The sequence below is a fragment of the Conger conger genome, chromosome 17 (assembly GCF_963514075.1).
Source record: "Conger conger chromosome 17, fConCon1.1, whole genome shotgun sequence".
NCBI classification, from domain to species: Eukaryota; Metazoa; Chordata; class Actinopteri; order Anguilliformes; family Congridae; genus Conger; species Conger conger.
In genome coordinates this window covers 36,583,405-36,598,928 of record NC_083776.1, presented here as the reverse complement: position 1 = coordinate 36,598,928, position 15,524 = coordinate 36,583,405, and the positions used below count along the sequence as shown (strand labels likewise).

Genomic DNA, 15,524 nt, shown 5'->3' with positions numbered 1-15,524 from the left:
CAATAGCTTTACTCATTAATAGGGGAAATGCCTTCAGCTGTGGCTTACAGAAGGACTCCTGTCTATTCTCAAAACGTTCAAGTAGGTCCACTTTGAAGGATACTTTAAAATGAGCATCATCAAATTGACCAGACAGGAAGCAAGCCTGTGTAACAGTAAAATGTTTTTTGATGTACTCTCCCTTTAAAGCAATAATATTTACACTTGGGCCCAACCACATACTCAATCCAACTCAGACTTTTGGGCCCAGTAACCATGTGATCTCATCATAATCAACAAAGAAAGTGATGACAGAGGAGAGGACCAGAGCTCAGGAGAGTGGCTTACCCAGAGCTCCAGACTTGATGCTGTACACAGTGCTTCTGTAGGACACCCAACCCAGCAGGTGATTGAGAGACTGCAGGCTGGAGGCATTAATGGTGAGCACCTTCTCACCCTGCCCCTTCACTTTGCCCTTTTCCTGAAGACTTTCCACTGCCAGGACCCCACTACTCACACTCAGTGTCACCTGCACGTAGAGTCAGGAGTCCACAGTTACCTCAGATAACTATGAGTCTTCTGATCCTCAGATGGGTCAGGTATTCTGCATCTATACTGTAACACAGCATTCAGTTCTTCTGCAGGTTGTTGTCTTCGCAAATTTAGCTGGGGCTCATCCTAAATGTGGACATATTATAATTTCCTAAAGTGTTCCTAATTTGCTTCGTAGGTTCCTCTCCTCAGATGGAAAAAACCTTGTTTGGCCAGTTTTGAGAAATTTCTACCAAACGGGAAATATGTCTGCCTTTATCCTTTGTTTAACCAGGGAAGTCACATTGAGATTAACATCTCTTTTTCAAGAGAGCCCTGGTCAAGAAGGCAGCACACATATAGTTACATAAAGTCATACATAAAACAACATCAGTGCACAGATAAAGCACAGTACAACACCAGCGCACAGATAAAAGCACAGTACAACACCAATGCACAAATTCACAGATAAAAGCACATCAATACAAATTAATTGTATATTTTTGTTCTTACATTGGAAAACGATTTTTTGACGTAGAGCAATGGTATCAAGGATTGTTAGACTTTGCCTTTTATTGTCTGTGGTGAGGTGAGTGCAAATAAGAGGCTGATAAGCATCTAAACAGCTGTTTTCCATAGCAGAGAGTCTTTTTAACAATCTAGATTCACTGTTAAGTAGTTTTATTGCATTGCAGTTTTTGTATGATATAAATACTTTTTTAGGTATTTATTAGACTTATTTTTTTAGACTTCTACTGCTGTAGCCTATCCACTTAGGGTTATGATGCGTTGTGTGTTCAGAGATGCTCTTCTGCATACCACTGTTATGTGTTACTGTAATGCGTGGTTATTTGCATACCTTCCAGTCAGCTTTGACCAGTTAAATAAGCTCGCCTGGTCTCATACTTTAATTTAGAATTATGAACGCCATAATAAACATAATTTTTATTTTGACATGGATTTTGACATGTTTATGATCATGTTAACCCTCCACCAGGTTTCACCCAATATATAAAATGGCACGGAGTGAGCACTAACCTGGAGGTTTTGGATTTGCACACCATGCACACTTAAACCTGGAACACAGAGCAATTCAGAACAAACGCAGAATTATTTCCCACAGACAGCACACACACCTCTGTCCACAGGTGCTTTAGGTCAGTTAGGTTGATGTGGGGGGGGATACTGCTCAGGGGAAAACCGCATTCTTGCTGCAGGTCATTGATGGTACTGGTCAGCGACTTAGAGGGAAGGTGTCCACACGTGATATCACACTGTCATTTGGGGAGAATAAGTATTTTTAATGAGTTCTTCTGACGGTTTTTGGGAGATGCTAAATTCTTCCAAGCCTGGGGAGTTTTACACGTAGAGGGCTGTCCGCCACACTGGAGGATTTTATTTTGCTCATAAGACACAAAATGTTGGCAAAGTCTTCTCTGATCCTGCACTCTATATTCTAGCTGTCCGTCAGCATTTCGACCTAACACTGTTTTAATAATCTGCCATTGTTTCTCTGTTGATTTTCATTAAAATAAAAGATTAGTTTACAGTACCTGGAATGAGGGTCTTCTGGAGAGGAATAACAATGAATCCTTGGATTGGATATTGGAGAGGAGAGTTTGGTGGCGCTAACAGAAGTTGGTTTAGTATTGAATTTTTCCTGTAAGAGAAAAACTACGCTTACCCTCTTATTATATTAAGGTGTTATGACCGCTTTTATGTTTGACCCAACAGTTTAAGTGAACTAAAATTATTGTAATAGAAAATGTTTTACATAATGTGTTGCCTTTTTAATGTCCGCCAAACGACTAGCGTTTTATCCCTGAATATAACAAATCTGTGAGAAACTTTTAATTTCAGAGTCTGATGTAAGCAAAAGTTTGAAACCTGTATAGGAAAGTGCCACAAAAAAAAAGAAAATAAACTCAAAGGTGGTACAGCCTGGGGTGAGAATGATGATACAACGTTGCTACAGGAAAGCCTTACCTTTATTGCATTCTTACTGTTTAATTACACCGAAATAAAATAAATCAAGGTATACTGATTTTCATGCCAAACACTGAACGAGGTCAAACTCATATTTTAGTCTACATTTTTAGTCGACTTATTTTCAGTTCCACTCACCTTCTCTTATACTTTTTATACTCTTCAGCTCTCCGTTTAACAATGTTTCTGAATTCATGCTGGTTCACATAGTTCCTTAGATTTTCAGATCCTTCTGGACAAGAGCATGACTTTTGCTGATAGCTGGCATTAGGCATGGGAACGTGGATCCTGCACAAACACGACATGCATCAGAACATGACTGAATATGCCATGTGCAGACAGATCAGAGAAACAGCATCTTCATTCGCCAGACGCTGGCCAGTCCCAGACCTTCCTCCAGCGTCGTGAGCCCGGACCCCGTGCCGAGCTCAGACCTCACGTTCCCACGAGCAGTACCCCACGAGGAGGTGTCTCGGAGACAAACTCTCTTTTCCTTTAAGTACTTTCGAACGTCCTGGAGAACTGGTAAGTTCTACTGAACTTTCAGCCCAGTCTCGAAGTGAAGTGGTGTGATGCAACGCTGTTATATGATCTCCTGTATTCACTGTAGTTTTTCTAGTTGACTCAATTCTACTCAATTATAATTATGATTAAGCATATTTTATTGTAGTCAAGTAAATAGAATTATACAGTTAACAGGTTAAATATGATCTTTCAGTTTGCTAATCACATACATTGCTTTATATTCTTTGAACCGTATACCGGTGCCTTTACGTGATTCACATAAGGTTCATATAACCCCTTTGTTTTTCTAATTCACCTTTCCACCAGATGTTAATGTCAAGATACGCCCTTCAAATATCCATCCTCTTTGGCCTTTACCTTATCCTATGGCTCCCCCTTCACGGAGATAATTATATGAATTATAGAAACAGAGAGGAAACTTATAACTTTAAATCACCTAACAATGCTACCTTCTACCTTATAAGTAATACAAAATATAATTACCACCCATACCCTAAATATAGCTATCTCACGCTGTCTCGTTTTCCGTGGGATTTGATCCCTCCTCCTTGCTGTTGATGAGCTCTTTGAACAGCTGCATTGGTTTGGGAATCTGGGGCAGGATCAGGACCCGGACTTTCGAAAGACGTGACTTTGCTCCAGTCACTGGCTCCAATGCTGCAGATGTCCTTGGAGACAGCCTTCACCTGCACTTCGTACCGCGAGTGCCTGTTGTATGGGATGTGCACTGGTATGTCTTCGAACACATCAGGGGGGGTTGCAGTGCAGCCGCAGCATGTGCCTCTCCTCACTGACACTGAGGTTAGGGGGGGGGGGGGCTTCAGGTTCTTGTGTGGGTCCAGCAGAAAGGTGTTCTGTAGCGTGGAGGGACCTCGTGTCCTGTTCAAGAGGATGTGAATGTCGGTGAAGTCTGGCAGCTTTCCATGCAGGTGACAGCCTGTTTTATCCTCCCCGCTGTAGAAGTACAGGCCACAGCTACCCAAGGCCTTCATTTCCATATGCTTATGCCAGCAGTAGAGCTGGAGGTCTCTGGTCCCGTCTGTTGGCCGCCAGGTGCAGTTCATGGCTCCAAGCATGCCGTAAAAGCAATTCAACTCTTTCACCAGCTTTTCTGTACGATGAGGGATGCGCATGAACACTTCTTCGCTATCAGTCCTGTTGCCACAACTCTTGGGCTGAGTCCGCACCGCGTACGTCACTCCGTTCTCCATATCCACACATTCCTGGTAATGCGTAGATTCCGTGCGGGACTCCGGGTCGCCAGCCTGCCCAGCTGTTACTGTAATGTGGTATTGAACGCTATTCATGTACTGCTGTTCAATTTCTTCGGTGGGCTCCAGGTCAAGTTCACGCAGAAGTCGTGAAAACAGAAAACACGACTGCAGCTGCACTGCAACCCCCCCTGACGTGTTCGAAGACTGTTGGAAGTACACGTACCGCTACAGAAGCAGCAGGTCCTCTGACTGGCAGGAGAAGTATAGTTTACCGGACAAACCAGTGCACATCCCATACAACAGGCACTCGCGGTACGAAGTGCAGGTGAAGGCTGTCTCCAAGGACATCTGCAGCATTGGAGCCAGTGACTGGAGCAAAGTCACGTCTTTCGAAAGTCCGGGTCCTGATCCTGCCCCAGATTCCCAAACCAATGCAGCTGTTCAAAGAGCTCATCAACAGCAAGGAGGAGGGAGCGCGCCACTCCAGCTTGATTATAGTTGTCCTGCGTTGCTCTCTCCTCAACAGCCTGTAGATATCTTGTTAAGCAAAATCCTAAGAGGTACCTTTACGTCTAAAAGCTCACTCCTTATATATCCTTCAACTTGTATAAAAGTGTACTTGTTTTGGTAAGATATTCATCCCGAAATATCCCCATTATACCAAGTGGGAAAGCACTAGCTCTTGCAACTTATTTAATGAGCCTATTCATCACTGTTATCTGCCTGTCATAGTCTCTCTTGGACTCTCTCCACACTTTGACTTCATACAAGCCAGCAGCAAGTGCCCTCCACCATCTCAATACATTCTTCAGGTGCTCTTTCTTGTGGTGCCTTAAGAGATCTATAAAGGACATCCAACTAATAGCCAAGTGTAATTCATCCCCTCATACTCTTTTATTTCCCAATTGTCCACATTGTTTTCCTCATCTTTTTGCTTTAACCAGGCCTTATGTTCCTCCCCTGTAGGAGCAAGCCCACACTTCTCAATCAAGAATGTTATTATATTCACCGTTTCTGTGAAAGCCAGACCCCTGGGTCACCAACCGCCCGTTCAGCATGTTGAATCTCACCCAAGGTCATGCTGGAACACATTCTACGCATGGCCTCAGTCAGACCTTTAGCCTTGCTCCTTAGTACCCTAAATCTAAGTCCTCCGACTTCAGACTCCTCTGCTGACAAGTAGGACTGCACATTAGCTCTGAACCACATATTTTTCCTCTTACGGGTGTTCTTACTACCACCTCTATGGCGTGTGCGAGGGGTTAACAATGCATTCCTGCCAAATCCATCTTCTGTCAATCTCTCATCAGGCGGGCCTAGGGCCGGGTCCTCGACACCAGTCCCTGAGACATTCATGGGGTGGATCTCCCAAGGTGCCAAGACCAATGTTTAAAAATCAATAGACAACAGAATATCCCAGAAAGAACAGGGATGAAATATAGAACTCCAGGCCCAGATGCAACACTGTGATTCCAACTTCCCACTTCCAATGAATTAAAACTCAGAGCACATTTTAATAGGCATTTCTGAGAATATTTATTCTCCTGCCATTTACGCCAAATAACGTAGGATTTTACTCTCTACGAAACGGGGGCACCAGTTAATGTTATGTAGCAGTATAACTGCAAAAAGTAATCAGTCTCATAAAATTACTGTTATCAGAAATATCTAACCTCTAAATATCTAATTTAGTATTTTAATTAATAATTAAAACAACTAATATTAATGATTAAACATACCGATAACCTGAAGGTTGGAAGTTCTTTGAAAGACTGCTTTAACTCAGCTCTCATGTCTGGTGATGCCAAAGCAGACACCGGGTTTAATAAAAGATATTTATTAAACAAACGTACAAACACAGAACAGATAAACTAACTGGAAGTTAGTAGGGGAAGTTAGTAGGGTGTGTGTGTGTGTGTGTGTGTGCAAATTGGGCGTGTCAGTGATAGAGTTAGCGTGAGAAGAGACTACTTGCGTAGTTTTACTCTAATTACATACCCGAAAGATGGCAAATAAATTCAGGTATATATATGGCTGACAAAAATACATTAGGCTATGCCTGAATGTTTGTTCTCTTACAGAGTCCATACGCATTGGATCCAAAAGATGTGCTGTCCTTATAGGAGCCACGATGGTGCTGTGAATGCGCGTCCTGGAGAGGTGCGCAAAGCTGGGGCGATATCTGTACCCAGATGTTCTCAAGTGTCCCCAAATCTGTATAAATTCAAACATTTGCATATCTTTTTGTACAGACACATTAATGATTATAAAAACTTATTTTTCTATTAAAACAGATGTTTTCTTTTATACAAAATGCAAACAATTAACCTTCATGTGTGTTTTATTCACTTATATGTTTTTATAACACTCTCCACAGTGTTCAAAAAGCTCTCCAATAAGGATTACTCGCTTTCTAACAAAACTGCATCACATTTAAAATTAAACTTTATTTCAAAATTAGGTTAGCCCTGGTAGCACAATTACAGGTTTACATCTATAGCCAGTCCAAATCCTGTAATTATGCATGCTTGAGCAACAGGAGCAAGGCTACAAGAACTTTTTAACAATCATAACGGAGACAAACAATAAGAGACTTGATGAATTCGCCAAGGAAATCAGTGGACTGCGTGAAAGCCTTCATGACACACAAAGAGACGTGGACGAGTTACATGCCAATGAAAATAAATCTTCCTCGAAACTTTTAAAGATTGACTCAGAGGTTACGGTCGTTGCCGATAACATCCGCTCATTCCTGCCAAAGTTAGACTACCTGGAGGGCCAGTCTAGACGAAACAACATAGTAATTGACGGGATCCAAGAGTCTAGCAATGAGAACTGGACTGAGTCGGAGGCTAAGGTGCGTAAACTCTTTGCCGACAAGCTCAATATCACGGAGATTGAGCTGGAGAGAGTGCATCGGACTGGAAGATCAACAGGAGAGAGAGCGAGGCCAATCGTCGCAAAATTCTTCAGATTCAAGGACAAAGCGAGGGTCATGGAAAGAGCAAAGGATTTAAAAGGATCTAAAGTGTACATCAATGAGGACTATTCAGATGCTGTTCGTCAAAAACACAGGGAGCTTATACCGAAGATGAAGGCCGCAAGAGAGCGAGGGGAAATAGCATTTCTGCGCTATGACAAGCTTATAATCCATCCTGCCTCCCAACGCCTAAGGACTGACAGCCGGCAAGGACTGGGAAGAAGAGAAGACCAAACCAGGCCTGAGGGTTCGTAACTCAAACACATTACACACTGGTCTGTGTGCCTGTGCTAATGTTGACTCTAAATCATGAATTTGATGCCTTTAAAATTAGCAAACAAGGGCTTTGTGATTGCAAATGTGAATATATGTAGTATCAGGAACAAGACACATGAGCTGAATAACCTTGTACAGGCTAATACCATTCTTATACTTGCATTGTCTGAAACTCATTTAGATTCCTCGATTCAAGACTCAGCGGTATCACTAGAAGGTTACTCTCTATTTAGGAAGGATAGAAACAAACATGGTGGGGCAGTGGCTATTTATATACAAAGTCATCTTCCTGCAATATTGTGTAGTGAATTTATGTCTAATGATGGTGAAGCACTATGGGTTCAAGTACATTTACCTCACTTGAAACCAATACTGTTGGGCTGCTGCTATAGACCCCCTGGAGCAAATGCTCAGTATTTGAACGATTTATGTGAAATGATTGACAGAGTTGCCGACACAAAGAGCAAAATTTATTTGCTGGGTGATATGAATATAGACTGGCTAGCTGATAATTGTTTATGAAGAAAAAGTTGTCATCATTAATTGGAGCTTGCAAATTGTCACAAATGGTTTCCTTGCCAACAAGAGTGCTGACTAATTATGTTGGACATACTTCTTCGACATGTATTGATCATATTTACACAAATGTCCCTGAGAAATGCTCAAAGCCAGTCTCGGTACCAGTAGGGTTCAGTGACCACAACATGGTTGCAACTATAAGAAAATCGAAAATTCCAAAAGCTAGTGCCAAAATTATGTATAAAAGGTCTTATAAAAGATTAATTAATGACCATTTTATAAGGGATGTTAGGAATGCGGAGTGGATTGGTGTGTACGATGCTGATGACCCGGAGGTTTCTTTGAATGTTTTCATGAATGTTTTTATGGAAATTGTGAATAGACATGCCCCCATGAAGAAGTTCACTGTTAAATCTAGATCAGCCCCATGGATTGATGAAGAGATGAAGAACTTAATGAAACAGCGCATCCCTCATCGTACAGAAAAGCTGGTGAAAGAGTTGAAACAGGGGAGGATGATGCTAAAATAGTGTCAGCAAAATCTAGTTTATTAGAAGACAGACAAAATTACTGTAAATTCAGAAATCAGGTGACGAAAATGAATAGAAGTAAGAAGAAGGAATACTATAAGCAAAGAATAAATGATGTCAAACATGACGGAAAAAAACTTTGGAAAACTCTGAATGAAATCATGGGTAGGAAGAAAAATGGGTGTGCTTCTTTCATAGAGGCAGATGGCATGTTTCTAACGAAGCCACTGGACATTGCCAACTACTTAACTAACTTTTTTGTCTCTAAGGTTGACAAGTTGAGGCAGACGATGTCCTGCACTGATCCCAATGTGTTCAGATTGATAAGTAATGAAATAATGAATGGTAGAAACTGTACATTTGAATTCAAATGTGTTGAACTGAGAGAGGTTAGGAGGTTGTTGGAATCCCTTCCTGATTATGGCTCAGCAGGCACTGACAACCTTGATAGCAAGATGCTAAAGCTAGCTGCTGATCATATTTCAGAACCTATATGTCATATATTGAATAGATGTTTGCTATCTGGGGTGTGTCCTAGGATGTGGAAAGAGGGTAAAATTATACCTTTGCTTAAGGATGCTAAATTAACATTCAGTGGAGCTAACAGCAGACCTATAAGTATTCTACCGGTGCTCAGCAAAGTAATGGAAAGGATTCTTTATGTTCAGAGTCAAGACTATTTTTCCTCTAATGGGCTAACTACTAAATACCAACATGCATACAGACAGGGCCATTCCACCAGCACTGCGCTTACACAAATGACCGATGATTGGCAAAAATAAATTGATAACTCAAAGATAGTGGCTGCAGTTATGTTAGACTTTAGTGCTGCATTTGATGTCATTGACCATGAGGTTTTAATTGGAAAGCTCAGATGTTATGGCTTCACACAACTGGCTATCACCTTGATGGAGAGTTATCTTTCCGCTAGAACACTAAGGGTATACTACAATGGTAGCTTATCCAATAGTAGCAGCCTAGTGTGTGGTGTGCCACAAGGAAGTTGTCTTGGACCACTTCTCTTTTCTATTTTTACAAATGATTTGCCTTCTGCTATAAATAATGCTTGCATTACGATGTATGCTGATGATTCTACAATGTACTATGTCGCAACTACATGCAGTGAACTCAATCAAGTTTTATCAAAGGAGTTGGATATAGTGTATGCTTGGATTAGGTTGAATAAGCTGGTTCTAAATATATCCAAGACCAAGAGTATTGTGTTAGGTTCGAGGCACAAACTTGCATCAAAGCCAAAATTGGATCTACATGTATCTAGTGAACCTATTGAACAAGTGGAGAATGTAAAATTACTTGGTTTAATCCTGGATAACCATTTGTCATGGTCAGAGCATATTAATAGAATTGTTAAAAGAATGGGTGCAGGAATTTATTCTACAAGACAATGTGTACCTTACGTACCATCCCATATCTTGGAACAAGTCTCAAAGTCGTTAATTTTATGCCACCTGGCTTACTGTTCAGTTGTATGGGCCTCAGCTTCAAAAAGAGAGCTATCAAAAGTTGCTCAGAACAGGGCTGCTAGGCTTGTTCTGGGCTGCTCTGTTAGAACAAGCATTGATAAGATGCACTCTAGCCTATTGTGGCTCAATGTTGAAAAGAGGCTGGCCTCAAGTGTAGTTACATTCTTGAGGAATACAATCTGTACACATAAGCCTGAGTTCTTGAAAGAACAATTCGTTTTTTGTATAGATGTTCATAGCCACAACACAAGAAATGCTGGCAACGGTCATCTTCTGCAGGCCAATCCAAAAACCAACTTCCTAAAAAGAACAGTTCTTTACAGAGCCATTACAATTTGGAATCACTTGCCGCTAGCAGTCCGCCAGGCGAAGAACAAGATAGCCTTTAAACAGAAACTCAAAAGGCACCTGTTGTATTGATGACAGGGTGTTTATGTTGGTTTAGGTTGTTTTATTTGTTGGGAGATGTTTTGCTTTATAGTGTAATGGGTTTATAATAATCTATCTCTCTTCTTTGTATTTATTTTTGTATGGTTTGTATTTATTAAGTATCAATAATTGAATTCTCTTTTGTTTAATTGTTTCTATGTTACTGTATTGATGTATTTATTTATTTTTATTTTTATTTAATTTTTGATGTCTTTGTTGTGTGTGGACCCCAGGAAGAATAGCTAGTGCCATAGCACAAGCTAATGGGGATCCTTTTAATAAACAATAAACAATGTATGAGTGGTCCAAGGCCAGTTGGGTCATGGGAAAAGAATCCTCCAGAACATTGGTGACCTCCCTGTGACCCCATACCTGGTCACTTCCAAGGGGGAAGGCTCTGGACAATGCCACAGTGCCCTCATTTGGGCACTGCTGCCGTTACACCGGTGACTGTTCTCCTAGTTTAAATATTCAATACTGCTATTAAGATAGTAAATAGACCCGGTAAAACCTTGAAAACATTGCCCATGTGATCCTTGTATTATTGCATTAAGTCTTATGTAATGGTAACAGGAATTGCATGTAAAATGGATAATCAGGAGGGAAGTTTCATGATAACTGCAACATAATAAAACATAAGGGTAATCTGTTTGGTATGGATGTGATCTGGTAAAATCAAGGAATCAGATGAGATACATTTCATACTGAATGGAGTTTAATAAACCATAGTTTCAGTAACTCAAGGGAAAACCTACACGTCCTCTCTTGGTAATCATCTCATTTTCCCTACTCAACAACCCCCAAGGGTGGGGGTCTAAATTCCAGATTTGACCACCCCTCCAGGTTGATTTATGGCACTGCCGCCTGGGGGTGGCCTGTAGCGTAGTGGTTAAGGTAAATGACTGGGACACACAAGGTCGGTGGTTCTAATCCCAGTGTAGCCACAATAAGATCCGCACAGCCGTTGGGCCCTTGAGCAAGGCCCTTAACCCTGCATTGCTCCAGGGGAGGATTGTCTCCTGCTTAGTCTAATCAACTGTACGTCGCTCTGGATAAGAGCGTCTGCCAAATGCCAATGATGTAATGTAATGGTTCCAAACGTATGATTCGGCATAAAAGCAAGGGAGAGAGACCAATCTGGAAAGATCATATTTGACTTCCCACACAGCACATTGTATGTATATGTAAGTATCGGGAAGATTGTATTCGACTTCCCACACAACATGTCTTGTGTAAGTAAGTATGTATGTATGTATGTATGTGTAGCAGCGGAAGATCGTATTCGACTTTCCACACGGAATATTCTATACTCTGTGTTTGTGTGTAGTCCAAGCAGGCTAGGTATGATTATTTACTCTATCTCTATTCTTAATTTGTGTATTTTGTAATTGATTGTGATATTCTAAAGCTAATAACCTACCTGTCTGCGAATAAACTATTTTGTTTGTAACTTGCGTGATCTCCATGACTCTAATTCATCTTGTATCTTTTCAGCCTAAATTACAACTGAATACTCAGGGGGAAATGGTGGCTAATGACCGACCGATCAGTGGCGCGGTGCATCTGTGGTAGTTCTAAGCTGTGAGGCCAGCAATTTCTGTCCGTTAAAGGGTCGGGTGACGCACGCCTCTTGTGATTTGGTGCGAAGGGAACCCATGGGCGTTACGGCGCTGGTTCCTGCCAAATTAGCTCTTAGGAGCCCAGATAATGCTACGCCGGCCTGGGCTCGCAACTATCATGGCAGGTTTGCATGTATTGTGTTGACTGGACCCTCAGCCTCTGAGTTCTCCACCGAACTGAGATTTCAGCAGTAATGCTAATCCCGGGAGCATCTATTGAGTAATGGTGGCGCAGGTACGAGTCGAGTGTAATCACTCCCGAGGTCCGCGTAAGTTACAAACCCATCCATCCATCCATCCATTATCTGAACCCGCTTATCCTGAACAGGGTCGCAGGGGGACTGGCGCCTATCCCAGCATACATTGGGCGAAAGGCAGGAATACACCCTGGACAGGTCGCCAGTCCATCACAGGGCACACACACCATTCACTCACACACTCATACCTAGACTCTCCAATCAGCCTAACCTGCATGTCTTTGGACACCAGAGTACCCGGCCCCGTTTCAGAATGGAGAATATTAAGAATTGTACTGATCCGTTTCTGGCCAGCTGTAAGCGGGATATGGGGCTGGTCAATCCATATGTGACCCATGGCAACGGTCCCAGTATATTCTTAAACATAATTGTGCTCTGTTCTTGTACGGAGGATAATAATTAACCCTACTAATGTTCTCCCAGCAACGCCCGAAGGACAAGCACGCAAAACCCCCTTCGGCCCCCACTAAATTCCGTCATTGGGTTAGCGTGGGGTTTTACATGAGGAATAGGTTAGAGAGCCAGTAGTGATACTCCGGCTCCCACTGTATTCTGATATGGCCTAAACCAGAATCTCCAATGCAGTGCCTGTAGATGTATGAACTTATTGTTGAGATACTTAATTCTATAAGTATGTTGACACACCCACTCATGCCCATACACATTTGCACCTCAAATGGCACAAGAAATCCCCAAAACAGGCCAAATACTTCAAACGGGCCAAATAGAGTTAGTGGTCAGACAGTTGTTGAAGTAGGTCAGGGCAGGTGTGATTGAACCTCCAGGTAAGCTTGTTAGGTCTGACTGGTGGTGTGCTAGACTTGCTGGAGCTTGTTAGGATGTTGACGTGTCTCTTTCCTGTCAGGGCACGAGACAAAAGAACCAAATGTAGACTCAGGGATCAAGTGAAGGCGGGCTTTAATGAGAGGGCAGTTCCAAAACATAATCCACAAACAGGCAATGGTCGAAATCCAGGCAGACCGGCACATACAGGGTAATCGGAAGAGTAATCACAAATACAGGCAGTGTTCAAACACCAGGAGAAAGTCCAAACACGCAAAGGCACAAATACAAAAATACAAAACAGTCCAAAAGCCAGGCAGAGATCATAAACCAGAAAATCCAAAAACGAATGTACAGACAAACATAAGGGGAAACCGGAATGGGGCAGTACAGGCTAGAACTGGGGTAGGGAACAGAATCACAGAAAGACAAACTAGCATCGAGAAACTGAAAGGGACAGCTTTAAATAGAACACTGATTAACAGACAATGAGACACAGGTGACAGACGTGATAGGAGGACAGACAAATGCAGGAGCCTGTGAAACTAGTGAATGGAGGGAATGAACTGACACAGACTACAGTGAGCACAGAGGGTAACAAGGAATGAAAACGCTAAGAACTTAGACAAAAAACAGAACTTCCACACTCAAGTGATGGCTGAGAAAGAGCAGACATAGGAACAACCCACTCAGTAATATAACGGCTGTCCAAAGATTCTTTTAGCATATCGTCATCAGGTGCAAGAGCTGAAATGTGATGCCATAAAATTTATAGGCTTTGTTCAAATGTAGCTAGCAAACAAAGCAGCATTTTTCGGAATCGGTTGACCTAAAGATCTCATGTCACTGATAAGCAATGTTATACTCACAATGCACCAACGGAACACCTAACAGTATACAGTAACTTTGCACAAATTGTGTACTGTACATTATGTATGGTTAACATCACAGAAAAAAACTGTACATGATTATGCATGGTTAACATCACAGAAAACAAATATGATTATGCATGGTTAACATCACAGGAAAATGGCAAAAATGTTTAGATGTAAGTAATGACATCAATGTACTGTATGTACTAAGTATGCCTACATGGGCATATAACAACTGTGTGTATACATGCGTGTGGCTTCAAGAAAGGCTTATTCAGATTACACAGAAAAAGTACTGGCAGAATCATGTCCAGTAGTGCATCTGTTTTTCTGAGGACTTTTTCCTAACTGGTGTTTTTTGGTCTATCTGTAAAATCACCTTATTCTCCTATTGATTTAAGCACACAGAACTGATTACCTTTTCTGTGAAATTAAAGATTATGTATTTTAAATTACAGTGTTGCACCATTAATGAACAAAGTTATATGCAAAAAAACGTCCTGTAAATTTACCATAATTATGATTATTTCTTTTAATTCTACATTAACAAATACGTTCCTATTTCTGCATGGTTCGAGCTAGATCGCTAGTCTTTAAAAGGCTTGCGCTTTTATTATACAGTTGATAGAGTTGATATAGTACTAGGCTACAGGCAGCCTGTACGTTAAGTACTAATACTTTAAGCTTGTTTTCATTTAAGCTGAGCAAGGTTTATAATTTTACACAAGCAGTTTGTGGTTCATTTACAGCATAAAGTTTAACAAACACAGTTTTAAGTGATTGTGTATATCCCACCGTTTGTATGACTCAACAGGTGACCACAAGACTTCTAACACCAAATTCTGCTCACTCTTATCGAGTCCCACTGCCACAGCACCACAAACTGAAGACCTGTGGGGGTATTGCGCTTAGTGATTCTGGTGGATATTTATATGTATAGTCACGTGAAATTTCACGAGGAGACTTTGAAATACAATACTTTTTCTTTATTACCCTGAGGCAGGATTTACATTGAGTTTCACACTCCTCCTTAGAGATAATGTTTCCAACAGACATTCATGGTCACAGTTGTCCTTGCAGTTTAGTTTTTATAATACATAGGATTAAAAGCATTTTCAGGACATTTTGTTGTCCACTGCTTTGGGTCGCAAACAATTTAATTTTCTATTTTAAAAATGGAATTATATTTTGTTAAACTGAGTTGACTAATTTGTATGCTGTCCAACATACCCTACTGAGGATGTGATATGATCATATTTCTTCCGCCAGAATTATAAGTGAAGAAGAAACCATTATACTCTATGTTGTTGTGTAAAGTTTATTATATTATGTTGGACATTTGCACGTGCACACACAAGCCCGCTCTTTGTTGGAACTAAAATGAAATACAATCCTACCTTTCAGCAGTTGGTATCAGCGGTTTACTGGAAGCCAGGTAAAATACAGCAGACATTGTTAGTGAAATAATGATTAGGAACAGGATGAAACATGCACACCTTAAATGCGACATAACTGATGGAGTAACTATGTGTACTCCCCG

The 15,524-nt window shown here is 41.2% G+C and overlaps 1 protein-coding gene across 3 annotated transcripts in view; it reads right to left on the bottom strand.

The window, feature by feature from the left end:
* LOC133116697 (beta-1,4 N-acetylgalactosaminyltransferase 2-like) overlaps positions 1–15,524 on the bottom strand; it is a 27,652-nt gene extending 12,128 nt beyond the window's left edge. For all 3 annotated transcript variants that reach the window (XR_009705896.1, XM_061226561.1, XM_061226562.1), the window contains exons 1-5: positions 15,382–15,524; positions 2,635–2,784; positions 2,064–2,170; positions 1,549–1,586; positions 328–508 (exon numbers count right to left, since the gene is read on the bottom strand). Coding sequence is in view for 2 of the 3 variants with exons in the window: in XM_061226561.1 (XP_061082545.1) it covers positions 328–508; positions 1,549–1,586; positions 2,064–2,170; positions 2,635–2,784; positions 15,382–15,494 (589 nt within the window). In the remaining variant the exon portion in view is untranslated. The remainder of the gene's footprint in view (positions 1–327; positions 509–1,548; positions 1,587–2,063; positions 2,171–2,634; positions 2,785–15,381) is intronic.